At 41.1% G+C, this 18,356-nt stretch overlaps 1 protein-coding gene across 2 annotated transcripts; it reads left to right on the top strand.

Moving 5' to 3' along the window:
• The first annotated feature begins 552 nt into the window (after positions 1–552).
• LOC132380125 (hepatic and glial cell adhesion molecule-like) lies at positions 553–18,031 on the top strand. 2 transcript variants are annotated; one of them, XM_059948726.1, is made up of 8 exons: positions 553–655; positions 1,736–1,868; positions 2,790–2,948; positions 8,510–8,863; positions 9,331–9,591; positions 10,899–10,979; positions 15,084–15,134; positions 17,714–18,031. In XM_059948726.1, the coding sequence occupies exons 3-8, from the start codon at positions 2,873–2,875 to the stop codon at positions 17,830–17,832; spliced, it is 942 nt and encodes a 313-aa protein (XP_059804709.1). In that variant the 5' UTR covers positions 553–655; positions 1,736–1,868; positions 2,790–2,872; the 3' UTR covers positions 17,833–18,031. The 2 variants fall into 2 exon arrangements, with proteins under 2 accessions (XP_059804709.1, XP_059804719.1); XM_059948736.1 differs by lacking the exon at positions 17,714–18,031 and having other exon boundaries at positions 15,084–15,364.
• Positions 18,032–18,356: the final 325 nt, after the last annotated feature.

Raw genomic sequence — 18,356 nt, forward strand, 5'->3', positions numbered from 1 at the left:
TTTTCCTGAATGAGCAGACTGGTTGCCACTGATACCAGTACTAGCCCTTCTGGGAAGCATAATTTATAGTGACTTAGGTGAAAAGACGGTGTAATATTTGCGCCTGGCCAATGATGTGCACACTGCATCCTCAGAGATGAACTGCGAGGCTGATGCAATGACTGTGCTCTTCATTATTTGCTAATAGATTCATGTATTTTTATTAAATTTATTTAGTTTAAGATTTAGAAGGAACTCTACCAGCCAGCAACCTATCAAAGGCATTCCAGGGACATGGTGTTAGCTTAAAATCCCTGAGGTGTACTCACCATTCTGAGCCCAAATGATATCTACCAGATATAGAGGCTCGACTTGCTCAGTCTGAACAGGAAACAAACATTGGACAATCGCCACATTATAGCCCCATAGTATGTTATATTAGAGATAGCCACCAACACTTTTTATACTAATAGCAGCCGCAGGAAATGCATCAGCTAAGTTGATTCAAATAGTGAGCAACTGTTTTTTAAAAATATTGCTGCTGCTTCTATTTCTACATTCTTCAGCTGTTAATGTCAGGCTGCGCTAGTTCTGGAACTACAATTACTTTGCACTGCAAGATGTGAAGTAGCTTCCAATAGGGATGGAACTTTAAATCCGTGTCTGTCAACATCAGGTAAACACAAGATTTTGAAATTTTGGTTTCTTGTAACTCAGAGTCTGATAATTCAGAAGATTGACTTTTATAATCAATATATAACTTTAAAAAACTATTGTCAAAATATCATTCAAAATTTATCACAAAATCATCAACTTTTCTTTGTTTAGATATCCCAATGTTTGATTAACTGAGAATGCTTGCCCCTAGAAATTACCTCTCTCGTACAATGTAAAATTGATATAACAACATGAAATGAGAAAACTACTGATACCCTTTAAGATATTTCTTAGACTTTCTGCAATCTATCCTATTTATGAAACTTCCTCGCTAATTTAGATTCTCAGCAAAGGGAAAACTTTATTACTAATAATCTCAAACTCCTCTTTCCTTCAATTAAAACTAAAAATAAATGTGCTAATACTTTCGTCTCTTTAGCTCTTGATCATATGTTTTGGTTGAGGGAGGAAATTATTCCAATAGCATTATGTTTAATTGGAGATGTTTAATACATATGAATTTTGTGTACCCATTAAATCTATCTCAATCTCATAAAGTAACTTACCAAAAATAATCAACTTCCGCTTCATTCCCTTTATTTTAGTTTTGCAGATTAAATGCTGAATATCTGTCAAGGACAGTTACTTACAACTTGCCTCTGGAATTCGGTTTCTTTGTCCTTGATTAAACCAAAGCTGAAATAGGACATGGCACTCAAAATTACTTCATGGAGCAATGTGTTTTCATCTAAATTTCAACAATTTGTTGAAACCCAGTAGAGCTATTGTCAATATCTTTTGAAGCCTAGCATGCGAGGATAAATTAGCAGCAATTATGACCGCAGTAAATCGCTCAATGTGTAGTTAATGTCATGTTAACAGCTTTGACCTTGGCAGTATTATCAGAAATTTGCAGGCTCTTGCTATTTTCCTCCACCATCCTCTCCCAATCTTCACCTTTTCCCACGGACCTATACTTCATTTGTTGTATATGTAATTAAGTGCTCAGATCTTTGTAAAGTTCTAAAAACACATGAAAATAAATGTTTCTGTATATTTCATGCAAATTTTCAACTGAACATCCCACATTGGAAATCAGCTCTGGATATTTATGATTTGGTTTTGAGATCGGCTTCAGTTAGATTAAAGACGTTCAATTCACAGTCAGGAGCTTCCCCCAACTTCCATTGTGTGAACACTTGGGCCCAAGTTCCATTCATCATTACTTTAAGGTAATGTTCTATTTCTAAGCCCCTTTGCTTCATAGTTTCTTCCTAACTTTTTATAAGTAAAAGCCCAACTTTCCTAATTTTTTCAAGCTGATTTATGAAATGTGTTTTTGAGATAAATGCCAATTGTCTGGTATGAGATGAACTGTTTGAAGTTCTGGTATTCTTACTTAAGAAAGAATATACGAGGGGTGAATACGTCAAATGTTCATCCATTTATGGTGAATGGAGAATATGAGAGATCTAATATATTAGGTTTATTTCTGCTGGAATTTAAAAGAATGGAATCATGGAAAGAAAATCTCACTGAAGTGTAAGCAATTCTCACAGGGTTCAGCTGGATGGATTTGCCCCCTATTTTATTTTATTGAGAACAGCGTGGAATAGGCCCTTGCGGCCCTTCAAGCAGTGCAACCCGGCAATCCCCCAATTTAATCTGAGCCTAATCACGGGCCAGTCTACAATGATCAATTAACCTACCAACCGGTACGTCTTTGGAATGTGGGAGGAAAATAGAGCACCCGGAGGAAAACCATGCTGTCATGGGGGGAATGTAGAAACTCCTTACAGTCAGCGCAGGAATTGAAGTTGGGTCGCTGGTACTGCAAAGCGCTGAACTAACCACTACACTACTGTGCTATTTGAGGTCATAATCTCAAGATCTGAGGCAAGAGATGAGATGATGAAAAAGTTCTTCATGCACAGAATGGTGAACCTGAGGAATTCTATACCACAGAACATTCTAGAAGTCATTGAATTTACTTCAGAACGAGATAGACAGATTTGTAAAATCAAGGGGCATCAAGGAAGTAGAGAGAGAAAGCAACAATATGATATTGAGGCAGATGATTAACCATGATCTTGTGAAGTATACTGGAGTAATTTCAGAAGCTGAACGGCCTATTCCTGCTCCTATTTTTCCAGGTTTCTATGATTGCAGAACAAGAAAGACAGAGGTAAACATTCAATGAACTAACAACAAGAAGACCCAGTGGACCAAGAGATAGATGTCTAAACTCTCTAAATGCATTTTGAGTATCAGATGTTCATCATTCATGATTAAAATGTGGAGCTTTATTCCAGGTAATAATTTATGACATTAGAAACACAGAAACGTAGAAAACATACAGCACAATACAGACCTTTTGGACCACACAGTTGTGCTGAACATGTCCCTACCTAAGAAATTACTAAGCTTACCTATAGTCATCTATTTTTCTAAGCTCCATGTACCTATCCAAAAGTCTCTTAAAAGACCCTATCGTATCCGCCTCCACCTCCATTGCTAGCAGCTCATTCCATGCACTCACCACTCTCTGAGTAAAAAACTTACCCTGACATCTCCTCTGTACCTACTCCCCAGCACCTTAAACCTGTGTCCTCTTGTGACAACAATTTCAGCCGTAGGGAAAAGCCTCTGACTATCCACACGATCAATGCCTCTCATCATCTTATACACCTCTATCAGGTCACCTCTCATCCTCCATTGCTCCAAGGAGAAAAGGCAGAGTATACTCAACCTATTCTCATAAGGCTCCCCAATCCAGGCAACATCCTTGTAAATCTCCTCTGCACCCTTTCTATGGCTTCCAAATCTTTCCTGAGTGAGGCGACCAGAACTGAGCACAGTACTCCAAGTGGGGTCTGATCAGGGTCCTTTTTATTTGCAACATTACTTCTTGGCACTTAAATTTAATTCCATGATTGATGAAGGCCAATACGCTGTATGCCTTCTTAACCACTGAGTCAACCTGTGCAGCTGCTTTGAGCGTCCTATGGACTCGGACCCCAAGATCCCTCTGATCCTCCACACTGCCAAGAGTCTTACCATTAATACTATATTCTGCCATCATATTTGACCTACTAAAATGAACCACCTCACACTTATCTGGGTTGAACTCCATCGTCCACTTCTCAGCCCAGTTTTGCATCCTATCAATGTTCCACTGTGACAGCCCTCCACACTACCCACAACACCTCCAACCTTTGTGTCATCAGCAAACTTACTAACCCATCCTCCCACTTACTCATCTGGATCATTTATAAAAATCACGAAGAGTAGAGATCCTAGAACAGATCCCTGAGGCACCCCACTGGTCACTGACCTCCATACAGAATATGACCCATCTACAACCACTCTTTGCCTTCTGTGGGCAAGCCAGTTCTGGATCCACAAAACAACATCCCCTTGGATCCCATGCCTCTTTACTTTCTAAATAAGCCTTGAATGGGGTACCTTATCAAATGCCTTGCTGAACCCGTATACACTACATCTACTGCTCTTCCTTCATCAGTGTGTTTAGTCACATCCTCAAAAAAAATTCAATCAGGCTTGTAACTCACAACCTGCCCTTGACAAAGTCATACCTACTGCTCTCAATCAAATTATACCTCTCCAAATCTTCATAAATCCTGCCTCTCAGGATCTTCTCCATCAATTACCAACCACTGAAGTAAGTCTCACTGGTCTACAAATTCCTGGGCCATCTCTACTCCCTTTTTTGAATAAAGGAACAACATTCACAACCCTTCAATCCTCCGGAACCTCTCCTGTCCCCATTGATGATGCAAAGATCATTGCCAGAGACTCAGAAATCTCTTCCCTCACCTCCCACAGTAAACCTGGGGTACATCTCATCTGTCCCGGCAAATTATCCAACTTGATGCTTTCCAAAACCCCCAGCACATCTTCTTTCTTAATATCTACATGCTCAAGCTGTTCAGTATGCTGAAAGTCATCACTACAATTTTCAAGGTCCTTTTCCGTAGTAAATACTGAAGTAAAGTATTCATTAAGTACCTCTGCTATTTCCTTCGGTTCCATACACGCTTTCCCACTGTCACACTTCATAGGTCCTATTCTTTCACCTCTTATCCTTTTGCTCTTCACTTACTTGTCGAATGCCTTGGGGTTTTCCTTAATCCTGCCCACAAAGGCCTTCCCATGGCCCCCTCTGGCTCTCCTAATTTCCTTCTTAAGCTCTTTCCTATTAGCCTTATAATCTTCTAGACCTTGAACATTAGCTAGCTCTCTGAAACTTTTATAAGCTTTTCTTTTCTTCTTGACTAGATCTATTACAGCCTTAGTACACCACGGTTCCTGTACCTTACCATAACTTCAGTGTCTCATTGGAACGTACCTATGCAGAACTCCACACAAATATCCCCTGAGTATTTACCACATTTCTTCTGTACTTTTGTTTGAGAACATCTGTTTCAAATTTAAGCCTGCAATTTCCTGTCTGATAGCATCATAGTTCCCCTTACTCCAATTAACTGCTTTTCTAACTTGTCTATTCCTATCTCTCTCCAATGCTATTGCAAAGGAGACAGAATTATGATCACTATCTCCAAAATGCTCTCCCAATGAGAGATCTGACAACTGACCAGGTTCATTTCCCAATACCAAATCAAGTACAGCCTCTCCTCTTGTAGGATTATCTACACATTGTATCAAGAAACCTTCCTGAACAGACCTAACAAATACCACCCCATCTAAACCCCTTGCTCTAGGGAGATGCCAATCAATATCTGGGAAATTAAAATCACCCTTCACGACAACTCGTGAAGTTTGCCTTTCCAGGATCTGTTTCCCTATCTGCTCCTCAGTGTCCCTGTCACTATTGGGCGGCCTATAAAAAACACCCAGTAAAGTTACTGACCCCTTCCTGTTCCTAACCTCCACCCACGCAGACTCCATAGACAATCCCTCCATGACATCCACCTTTTCTGCAGTCGTGACACTATCTCTGATCAACAGTGCTGCGCCCCCACCTCTTTTGCCTCCCTCCCTGTCCTTTCTGAAACATCTAAACCCCAGCACTTGAAGTAACCATTCCTGTTCCTGAGTCATTCAATTCTCTGTAATGGTCACCACATCATATCTCCAAGTACTCATCCATGCTCTAAGCTCATCTGCTTTGTTCACAACACTGCTTGTGTTAAAATAGACACATCTCAAACCTTCAGACTGAGCACGTCCCAGTTCAGTTCCCACCCCCCAATGATTCCAGTTTAAACTCTCCCCAGAAGCCTTAGCAAACCTCCCCACCAGGATATTGATCCCCTGGGATTCAACCAGTGCAACCCATCCTTTTTGTACACGTCACACCTGCCCCGAAAGAGGTCCCAATGATCCAGAAATCTGAATCCCTGCCCCCTGCTCCAATCCCTCAGCCATGCATTTATCCTCCACCTCACCCTATTCCTATTCTCACTTTCACGTGGCACAGACAGTAATCCCAAGATTACTACCTTTGCGGTCCAGCTTCTCAACTTCCTTCCTAACTCCCTGTAGTCTTTTTTCAGGACTTCTTCCCTTTTCCTACCTATGCCATTGGTACCAATATGTAGAATGACCTCTGGCTGTTCTCCCTCCCACCACAGGATATCTTGGATGCGATCAGAAGCATCTTGGACCCTGGCACCTGGGAGGCAAACTACCATCTGTGTTTCTTTCCTGTTTCCACAGAATCACCTGTCTGACTCCCTAACCAATTCCTCTATCACTACTGCCTTCCTCTTCCCTTCCCTACCCTTCTGAGCCATAGGGCTAGACTCTGTGCCAGAGGCACGGCCACTGCCTCTTCCCCCAGGTAGGCTGTTCCCCTCCCAACAGTACTCAAACAGGAGTGCTTATTGTCAAGGGGTACAGCCACAGGAGTACTCGCTAGTAACTGACTCTTCCCCTTCCCTCTCCTGACTGTGACCCACTTGTCTGTCTTCCATGGCCCAGCTGTGACCAACGCCTATCACTCCTCTCTATCACCTCCTCGCTCTCCCTGACTAGGCGAAGGTCATCGAGCTGCATCTCCAGTTCCCTAACTCGGTCCCTCAGGAGCTGCAGCTCGACACATCAGTTATTGACATCGGTAGTTAGAAAGTTATTGGAATCGATCCTCAAGGATGAGGTTATGAAATACCTCGAGGTGCATGACAAGATAGGCCCAAGCCAGCATGGTTTCATGAAGGGAAGGTCCTGCCTCACCAACCTATTGGAATTTTTTGAGGTAATCTCAAATAAGATTGACAAGGGAGAGACTGTGGATGTTGTGTATTTGGATTTTCAAAAGGCCTTTGATAAGGTGCTGCATAAGAGGCTGCTTAATAAAATGAGAGCCCATAGAATTACAGGAAAGATATTGGAATGGGTGGAGCATTGGCTGATAGGCAGAAAGCAAAGGGTGTGAATAAAGGGATCCTATTCTGGTTGGATGCCAGCTACTAGTGGTGTTCGGCAGGGGTCGGTGTTGGGGCCACTTCTTTTTATACTGTATAACGATGATGTAGATTACGGATTAAATGGTTTCATGGCTAAGTTTGCGGATGACACCAAGATAGGTGGAGGAGCAGGAAGTTTTGAAAAAACAGAAAGATTACAGAGAGACTTGCTCAGTTTAGGAGAGTGGGCAAAGAAATAGCAGATTAGATACAATGTTGAGAAATATACAATTGTACATTTTGGAAGAAGAAATAATCAGACAGATTGTTATTTAGATGGGGAGAAAATTCAATAATCGGATGTGCAAAGGGACTTGGGGGTCCTCGTGCAGGATACCCTAAAGGTTAACCACCAGGTTGGATCGGCAGTAAGGAAAGCGAATGCTATGTTGGCATTCATTTCAAGAGGAATAGTGTATAAGAGTAAGGAGGTGTTGATGAGGCTCTATGGGGCACTAGTGAGACCTCATTTGAAAATCTGTGTGCAGTTTTGGGCCCCCTATCTTAGAAGGGATATACTGATGTTGGAGAGAGTTCAGAGAAGATTTACGAGGATGATTCCTGGAATGCAAGGACTAACATATGAGGAGCGTTTGTCAGCTCTTGGACTGTATCCATTAGAGTATAAAAGAATGAGAGGGGATTTAATAGAAACATATCCAATATTGAAAGGGTTGGACAGAGTGGATGTGGAAAGGCTGTTTCCCTTGGTGGGTGAGTCCAGGACAAGAGGTCACAGTCTTAGAATTAGAGGGTACCCATTTAAAACAGAGATGAGGAGAATTTTTTTTAGCCAGAGGGTTGTGGATTTATGGAATTCGTTGCCACATACAGCCGTGGAGGCCCGATCATTGAAGGTGTTTAAGGAGGAGATTGATAGGTATCTAGTTAGACAGGGTATCTAGGGATATGGGGAAAAAGCCGGAAATTGAAACTAGATGGGAGAATACTTTAGCTCATGGTGGAGTGGTGGAGCAGACTCGATGGGCTGAATGGCCTACTTCTGCTCCTTTATCTTGTGATCTTGTGACACACCTGGTGCAGATATGGCCATCCGGGACCCCCATACATCTGACACCGAGCACAAAAAACTGGCCTCGCACACATATTACCTGCTTTCCGCAATTAACACAGTTAAATCTAACTCGCCTCATCCTGTTGCCGCCTAAGCCCATTGAGCCAAAGCCCTAGCACTCTGCTGCCTGCTGAATACAGCGGTCTTCTTTTTAAACCTTTTGCGCTTTACTGACTGACGTCTTGCGCTTGCACAGTCTTACCTTTCTTTTACCCTGAGTAGTAAAAAATTCCCTTTGCTCCAAAAAATCAGCCATTCACTCACAGCCTTCTTGCTCTGAATCAGATAATGGAATACTTCAGCACAAGTTATAAACAATCAGTGTATTTATGGCTTTTCCTTTTTCCAGTTTGCCACCTCTTTACGGTTTGTGGAGGAATGTCACTGGCCTCTTCCAGCAGCACCACTGAAGTTGCGGTAGGAGAGAAAATCCTGTTTTCCGTAAATCTCCATGAGGAAGATAACTATATGGTACAACTATCTGGTCCACAAGACATTTCTATTGGAACATGGACATTTAACAAGGCAGTGATATCACAGGACATACACCCCAAGTATAAAGACAGAGTCCAATGGAATATGAATGGTTCTCTGACATTGGATAATGTTCAGATCAATGACAGTGGAAAATATACAATAGAAATCAACTTCCTCAGTCACGATACAAACATTGTTGAAAAAGATTTTAACTTGTTTGTGTTTGGTAAGTCCTGATTTGTGTCTACTCATTTATTCAGTACTCATATTAAAATTAGATTCAAACCTGAAGTAAAGAGCCAGCCCGTGGTATACAGTTCAGTCAATTAATGTCAATAGTAAGCAAGCACAATTCACTACTTCACTTTGATGAATTACCAATTCTCCAGCTTCCTGTTTTCATCATGAACCTTTGCTGTGCAATCGTAATGCATTTGTATGGTTTTCCTTTTAACAAGAATGGACCATTTTGTTTTACACAAGGAAGTTCACATTGTTCGAACTAACATGGAGCATATATTACTCAGTTACAATTATTAATAAGTAGCATTATTGTTATTTTAATTCACATAAAGCAGCCTATTAAATTTGCATATATAAAGGAATTTCTGATCCTGGAAGTAACAAACAAAGTATGTTTATTTAAGCAAACAAATGGATTCCTTGTCCATAGTAGTGTCCTCTCTGTTTTAGAACCAGTTTCTCAGCCAACTGTGACAGTTGTTGATAATTGTTCAACTCCAAGCATCACCCTGAGCTGTCTGGTCTCCTCCGGAACTGATGTCACATTTCACTGGAGAAAGCAGCATGGAGCCAATGATGATATATTCAATGGATCAGAACTAGTGATCAATAGAGGTACTGATGGAGAACAGCCTACGTATATCTGTCTAGCAGAGAACACAGTCAGTAATGCAAGCAGTGAGCCAGTGAAGACCAAGAAATGTAGTAAAGGTGAGAAATGTGTCAACACAAAATATTTATTAAAAGACTTCTGGTTAAGATGGTGCTGAGCTGTAGTCCCTGTTGATGTTGTGGCTTAAACTTTTCTTATGCTCATTTCTGATGGGTTTTGACAACAGAGAAGGAGGGTTAAAGGTCAGGTTATGTTTTAGGGACAGGAAGGTAGGGAAATTAGAGGTCATGCAAGAATCTAGGCCTCCACTTCACACTTCACAAGGCCAGTAATGTGGATGTCCATGGTCAAATATCAGGCCAGCAGACCAGCGGAGAAGAGGGCTGGTGGCCCCTCCAGTTCAGCAAGTCATCAGCATGTTCCAGGACAGGAGTTCTGCGTGGGCAGGAGGCACAAGGGTCGGTGTCCCCCAGGGTAGGCAAGTTGTTGAGTCTGGAGTTTGAGGCCTAGTGTTTAGGGTCTTATCATTGGCGAGTCCTGTCCTAATTCTGGGTCCTCACCCAGAGCCCTCATTTGCCATCATCGGTGTGTACTGCATTTCATACCAAAGGTTAAAACCCAGGGTCACTTGGATTTCTGGCCTGATTGCCAAGGCCTGCATCAACATGTCTCTGCAAGGTTGCTGTGGGATGGAAGTTCCATTGCTCTTGGAACAGATTGTCTGTTCTGAAGAACTGGAACATTGCAATGTCACTCCACTCTTTAAGAGGGATGGAGGCAAAATATAGGAAATTAAAGGCTAGATAGTCTGACTTCGGTGGTTGGTAAGACATTGGTTCATTATCAGGGATGAGGTTTTGGGGCACTTGGAGGCACATTTTAAAATAGGCCGAAGTGAGCATTGTTTCTTTAAAGGGGCATCTTGCCTGAGAAATCTGCTGAAATTCTTTGAGGAAATAATAGGCAGGATAGACAAAGGGATGTCAGCGGATGTTGTTCATTTGGATTTTCAGAAGCCTTTGACAAGGAGCCACTGCTGAAAAGATAAGAGCTCATGGTATTACAGGAAAGATAGCAGTACTGGAATCTTGACACCCACATGCTGAATTAGAGATAGGTTGTGTCTATGAACTTCATGGTTGATCAATTTCTTCCAACAATCGGTAGGTCAGATAACTTGAAACCTTTCCAAAGGAGGAAATATTTAAAATATCCAAGCTGCCTTTTAATAAATCAAAATACATTTGAAGGCTATAAAATCACTGTTGTATTACTCTATTTTAGTATTTGCAAAGCTATTGTAGACATTTCCCATTTGTCTATCTGTACCTCAAAGCGTCAATTAAACAACATTATTGTTTATGCAAGAATGTTGGGAGTTTCAAACTTTTCTTATTTATGACAGGTACTTTGCTGTGGATGATATCATTTGGTCTGATACCAGTGGCAGTTATTGCTTGGATTTTAATGAATTCTATAAAAATCGGTATGTGACCACATCTACTTAATCAAATTGTGTTTCAATCATATTTCTGAGACAGACCTTTGGGTGTTTGTGTTCTTTTGGCGAATTGAGAGATCTTTCAGAATTCCTCAGCTACGTAGTCCTCCAACTTCCATGGGTAGGGAAAGCAATTGTGTGTTATGTACTCAGATTCAGCATATCCCTTTCACTTGGAATTTGGAAACATTTTCTCAGAGAAATATTTCACAAATAGTCTTGGGGCTGTTAGAATAAATGTATTGAATCTCTTGTGACAACATAAAGGTATAGGAAAAATAATGAATTTTCGGAACTTTAGAGATTCTTATTAACAAATTGCAAACCAAGTATGACAATTTGGATTTGGGAATAAAGCTTAAAAGGTTTGAAGCTTTATTAATAGACTAAAACTATCGGGAATGATGGTGAGAGGGAGGTATACAGTATGTTAAATATGTGTCCAATTGTGTGTATTGCTTAAAAAACAAGTTGATCCCATAACAGAGTTTAAGTAATCCTTCCTGCTAGTTATTAGAAACATAGAAAACATACAACATAATACAGGCCCTTCGGCCCACAAATCTGTGCTGAACATGTCCCTACCTTAGAACTACTTAGGCTTTATCAATAGCCCTCTATTTTTCTAAGCTCCATGGAGCTATCCAGGAGTCCCTTAGAAGACCCTATCATTTCAGCTCCACCGCCACTGGCAGTCCAATCCAGGCACTCACCACTCTGCGTAAAAAACTTCCCCCTGACATCTCCTCTGTACCTACTTCCAAGCACCTTAAAACTATGCCCTCTTGTACTAGCCATTTCATCCCTGGGGAAAAGCCTCTGACTATCCATATAACCATATAACAATTACAGCACAGAAGCAGGCCATCTCAGCCCTTCTAGTCCGTGCCGAACGCTTACTCTCACCTAGTCCCACTGACCTGCACTCAGTCCATAACCCTCCATTCCTTTCCTGTCCATATACCTATCCAATTTTTTTTAAATGACAAAATCGAACCTGCCTCTACCACTTCTACTGAAAGCTCATTCCACACAGCTACCACTCTCTGAGTAAAAAAGTTCCTCCTCGTGTTACCCCTAAACTTTTTCCCCCTAACTCTCAACTAGTGTCCTCTTGTTTGAATCTCCCCTACTCTCAATGGAAAAAGCCTATCCACGTCAACTCTATCTATCCCCCTCATAATTTTAAATGCCTCTATCAAGTCCCCCGTCAACCTTCTATGCACCAAAGAATAAAGACCTAACTTGTTCAACCTTTCTTTGTAACTTATGTGCTGAAATCCAGGTAACATTCTAGTAAATCTTCTCTGTATTCTCTATTTTGTTGACATCTTTCCTATAATTCGGTGACCAGAACTGTACACAATACTCCATATTTGGCCTCACCAATGCCTTGTACAATTTTAACATTATATCCCAACTCCTATACTCAATGCTCTGATTTAAAAAGGCCAGCATACCAAAAGCTTTCTTCACCACCCTATCCACATGAGATTCCACCTTCAGGGAACTATGCACCATTATTCCTAGATCACTCTGTTCTACTGCATTCCTCAATGCCCTACCATTTACCATGTACGTCCTATTTTGATTATTCCTACCAAAATGTAGCACCTCACACTTATCAGCATTAAATTCCATCTTCCATCTTTCAGCCCACTCTCCTAACTGGCCTAAATCTCTCTGCAAGCTTTGAAAACCTTCTTCATTGTCCACAATGCCACCTATCTTAGTATCATCTGCATACTTACTAATCCAATTTACCACCCCATCATCCAGATCATTAATGTACATGACAAACAACATTGGACCCAGTACAGATCCCTGAGGCACACCACTAGTCACCGGCCTCCAACCTGACAAACAATTATCCACAACTACTCTCTGGCATCTCCTATCCAGACACTGTTGAATCCATTTAACTACTTCAATATTAATACCTAATGATTGAACCTTCCTAACTAACCTTCCATGTGGAACTTTGTCAAAGGCCTTACTGAAGTCCATATAGACAACATCCACTGCTTTACCCTCGTCACCTTTTCTAATAACCTCTTCAAAATATTCAATAAAATTTGTCAGTCATGACCTTCCATGCACAAATCCATGTTGAATGTTTCTAATCAGACCCTGTCTATCCAGATAATTATATATACCATCTCTAAGAATACTTTCCATTAATTTATCCACCACTGATGTCAAACTTACTGGTCGATAATTGCTATGTTTACTCTTAGAACCCTTTTTAAACACTGGAACCACATGAGCAATATGCCAGTCCTCTGACACCATCCCCTTTCTAATGACATTTGAAATATTTCTGTCAGAGCCCCTGCTATTTCTACACTAACTTGCCTCAAGGTCCTAGGGAATATCCTGTCAGGACCCAGAGACTTATCCACTTTTATATTCTATAAAAGTGCCAGTACTTCCTCCTCTTTAACCATCATAGTTTCTATAACTACCCTACTTGTTTTCTTTACCTTACACAATTCAATATCCTTCTCCTTAGTGAATACCGAAGAAAAGAAATTGTTCAAAATCTTCCCCATCTCTTTTGGCTCCACACATAGCTGTCCACTCTGATTCTCTAAGGGACCAATTTTATTCCTCACTATCCTTTCGCTATTAATATAACTGTAGAAACCCTTTGGATTAATTTTCACCTTACTTGCCAAAGCAAACTCACATCTTCTTTTAGCTTTTCTAATTTCTTTCTTAAGATTCTTTTTACATTCTTTATTTTCTTTGAGCACCTCATTTACTCCACGCTGCCTATATTTATTGTAGATCTCTCTCTTTTTCCGAACCAAGTTTCCAATATCCCTTGTAAACCATGGCTCTCACAAACAAACCTTTCCTTTCAACCTAACTGGAACATAAAGATTTTGTACCCTCAAAATGACCTCCATTTCTCTATTACATCCTTCCTACAAAACAACTTGTCCCAATCCACTCTTTCTAAGTCCTTTTGCATCTCCTCAAAGTTAGCCTTTCTCCAATTAAAAATCTCAACCCTGGGTCCAGACCTATCCTTCTCCATAATTATAATTGAAACTAATGACATTGTGATCACTGGGCCCGAAGTGCTCCCCAGCACATACTCTGTCACCTGACCTATCTCATTCCCTAACAGGAGATCCAACACTGCCCCTTCTCTAGTTGGTATGTCTATGTATTGCTGCAAAAAACTATCCTGCCACATTTTACAAATTCCAAACCATCCAGCCCTTTTACAGAATGGGCTTCCCAGTCTATGTGTGGAAAATTCAAATCTCCCACAATCACAACCTTACTACAGTATTTACTACAAATATCTGCTATATCCCCTGTCACTGCTGCCATCCTCTTCCTTTCCCTACCCATCTGAGCCACAGGGTCAGACTTTGTGCCAGAGGCACAACCACCATTGCTTCCTCCAGGAAGGCTGTCTCCTCAACAGTACTCAAGCAGGAATACTTATTGTTAAAGGGGACAGCCACTGGGGTACTCTCCAGTACCTGCTTCTTGCCCTTCCCTCTTCTGACAGTTACCAACGTCTCTGTCTCCTGTGGTCCTGGGGTGACTACCTGCCTACAGCTCCTCTCTATCACCTCCTCACTCTCCCTGACCAGATGAAGGTTATTGAGCTGTATCTCCAGTTCCCTAACCCGGTCGCTAAGGAGCTGCAGTTCGATGCACCTGGTGCAGATGTGGTTGTCCGGGTGGCTGGGCATCTCCTGTACCTCCCACATTTGACACAGAGCACAGAAAACCGGCCTCACACACATACTTTCTGTCTTTATTTTAAACAGATAAACCTACCTGGCCTTGACCCTTTATTGCCGAAGCCCCGTTGAGCAAAAGCCTTCCTACTCTGTCTCCCTCTACTCCATCGCCCGCTCCCCCGATGCCCACTCTGTAAATCTGTCTTCTTTTTAAACTCTTCCCACTGTTCTCACTGGCTGACCCCCCACATACTTGTGCAGTCGTGCCCTGTTCAAAATGCTGAAGAAATAACCAACTATCCGTGCCCTCACTACAAATTTAACCGTTCAAGAGAAAGTCAAGATTTGTATCAATAAGAATTATATTTTTTTCTGTTTGTAGGTAGAAAATCTCAGGAACTTAATGAAGAAACAGTCATCTTCACAAATGAACTAATTCAGCCTACATATATAACCACACTGAAACCGGCAGAAGTGGCTACTTTTGATTGTTAGGAAATCCAGAGGGTTCAGAATCTGGCGCACTGGGTGATGCTTCGTATTGGTTCACGTAGCGATTTCCCATGCTTTTAAACTCAACAGGGCTCCATTCCCAAACTCATTGGAGCTAAGTTCCCAGACTTCCTATAATCTCAGTTGGGCACATTCCCATCCTCCTTTAATAACCAGTGCCCATTCCTGTGCTCATTAAAGACAATTTGTACCCCTGTTTCTGGTCTCCCTTCAAACTCTCTTGGGCCTCAACTCCACATTTCCTCTAAACTTAATGGGTTTTTGTCAGAATCAGAATCAGGTTTATTATCACCAGCATGTGTCATGAAATTTGTTAACTTAGCAGCAGCAGTTCAATGCAATACATAATATAGAAGAAAAATATATTATAATAATAAACAAGTAAATCAATTACAGAATATGTATATTGAATAGATTAAAAATCGTGCAAAAAGAGAAATAATATTTATTTTAAAAGTGAGGTAATGTCCAAGGGTTCAATGTCCATTTAGGAATCAGATGGCAGAGGGGAAGAAGCTGTTCCTGAATTGCTGAGTGTGTGCCTTCAGGCTTCTGTACCTCCTACCTGATGGCCCCATAGACCATAAGATATAGGAGCAGAATTAGGTCACTCAGCTCATTGAGTCTGTTCTGCCATTACATCATGGCTGATTTATTATCCCTCTCAACCCCATTCTCTTGCCTTCCCCTCGTAACCTTTGACACCCTGACTACTTAAGGGCATATCTACTTCTAAATTAAATATTCTCAATGATGGCCTCCACAGCAGTCCATGGCAATGAATTACACAGATTCACCATCCTCTGGATAAATGAATTCCTCCTCATCTTTGTTCTAAATGGACATCCCTCTTATTCTGACACTGTCTCTCTGGTCCTAAACTCACTCCCTGATCCAAAACTCACCCAATAGAGGAAATATCCTCTCCACATCCACTCTGTCTGGATAGGTTTCAACAAAATCCCTGCTCATTCTTCTGAACTCCTGCAAGTGCAGTCACAGAGCCTTCAAACTATCCTCATACATTAACCCTTTCATTCCAGGAATCATCCTGTGGACCCTTTCAAATGACAGCATGTCCTTATTTTAGATAAGGGGCCCAAAACTGCACACAATATTCCAAGTTCAGCCTGAACAATACCTTATAAAGCATCTCAATCGCATCCTTGCTCTTAAATTGATCCTAACATTGCATTTGCCTTCCTTACTCAACCTGCAAGTTAACCTTCAGAGAATCCTGTACAAGGATTTCCAAACCCCTTTGCACCTCTGATTTCTGAATTTTTTCCCCATTTAGAAAATGGTCTACACTTTTATTCCTTCTGCCAATGTACATGACCAAACACTTGCCCACGCTATATTCCATCTGCCACTTCTTTGCCCATTCCCCCAATTTGAGTGCTTCTGTAGAGTCTCTGCTTCCTTGACATTACCTGCCCCTCCACCTACCTTGGTTTTATCAGCAAGTTTTCCACAAAATCATCAATTCTGTAATCCAATTCATGTGAAAAGAAGTGGTATTGAGACCGATTCTTTCCTAAATTTTTTCACACTCTCTTAGTTGCAGTCTCTTCACAAATTCACACCTTACATTTTAAACCTCAATTGTCTGCAGTAATCCAGTTTTTTTTTGATAATCTCACCTAAAATCTTGAATCAAAATAGTAAAAATCTAAATTTATAGCTCTGAGTTTGGAGGAGAAATTAAACTGTGAGCCCCTCATGTTGTAGGACAACAATGATAACAGACAACTGATGGAATAAGAAGATTGACAACCATTGAACAGTAGAGCAAAGGACTGATCCTTTGGCACGTGATGCCTCTGTCAAACATGATTCCAAATTAAATTTATCTCCCTCTATTGCCTGTAAATTCATGTGCCTATTTTAGTGTTGGCTGCAAATAATTAAAACCTGAAAATCAGCAAGCTGGGATGATCAAGTGACAGTGGAATTAGACAAACCAAATGTCTTTGTCTTACTATATGATCAAAGGATTGAGTCTGTCATCTTGCAAGGCTGTTCTTCCAGCCATCATTTTCTTAACTGATTCATCCTCAGGGATGGCTTGATTAGAGCAATTGAAAGTGGACACATTGATGCCCCTGCTAATGATCTTCAAAAACTGACTTCATTTCCAAATAAGAAGCTGTTTACTTGGTTAGGTAGAAATGGCAAGCTTTAGAAACAATAGCCTGTGACCTAAAGCACCACTGCTCAGTGTTTGCATGGTCTGATTAAACTGGTTTAAACTCTCCGATTTAGAAAGAGCAAAGGAAGTGACATGAGGCATAATACTGGTGGTGGAGCAATGAGGTTAGACTGCTCATTGTCTTTTGCTGGATCCAATGAGAAGCAGACACAGGCTAGTCAGATGACCCTGATCCAAGGTGATGCACAACTGTTCAATATGAAAAGAAAGAGGGTAATGATGGAGGATTTCAGGAGTAGAAGCAGCAAAAACTCTGAGATCAATCATTGCAGAGGTGGATGACCCAATGTCGGAAATGTGGAGATTACTTTGGCATCAAGAGGAAAGCCTAGCCAGCATAAACTCCTTTTTGAGGAGAGTACACAATCAACAGTTCCTAACTGGGCATCTTGGTGAGTCCTTATGAAGGGTTTGGGCCTGAAACATCAACTGCTTATTGCCCTCCTCAGGTGCTGCCTGACTTGTAGAATTCGATCAGCATTTTTTGTGTGTTGCTGAAAATTTCCAAATTCTGCAGAATCCTTTGTGTCTATAAACTCCTTTTCTGGGTATTAACAGTTCTATTGTTTGACTGTTCAGGCAGGGCCAGGGAAACCTGCTAGATATGTGCATGAATGTTTAGTTTTGTATAACTTGTTTGTTTTTAATTGAACTAATAAAGATAATTGTCAGTTGAGACAGACTCTCTGTCCCAAGTCAATTATTGATGTTTAGGGTGAATACCTGCTACATAAGAACTCATAAAAGCCATTATCACATCTGTTTCTACCACTAAACCCGACAGCTCTTTGCAAGCATCTTCCACTCTGTGTGAGAAGACCTGCTGGGCAAACCTTGACACCTCCTTTGGTCAGCTGTGTATGTGACACTCAAGGCAGTATGCAAGCCACTGCAGTACAATATGGAGAGTAAGCTGTTGCCCCTGTAGCA

Source organism: Hypanus sabinus, chromosome 2 (genome assembly GCF_030144855.1).
Source record: "Hypanus sabinus isolate sHypSab1 chromosome 2, sHypSab1.hap1, whole genome shotgun sequence".
Lineage (NCBI taxonomy): Eukaryota > Metazoa > Chordata > Chondrichthyes > Myliobatiformes > Dasyatidae > Hypanus > Hypanus sabinus.

Excerpts from the sequence above, each read along its gene's own strand:
- LOC132380125 (XM_059948726.1), top strand. The coding sequence starts at position 2,873 with ATGTCTAAACTCTCTAAATGCATTTTGAGTATCAGATGTTCATCATTC. Across the intron at positions 9,592-10,898 it reads GACCAAGAAATGTAGTAAAG|GTACTTTGCTGTGGATGATA; the intron begins GTGAGAAATGTG and ends TATTTATGACAG. Across the intron at positions 10,980-15,083 it reads AATGAATTCTATAAAAATCG|GTAGAAAATCTCAGGAACTT; the intron begins GTATGTGACCAC and ends TTCTGTTTGTAG.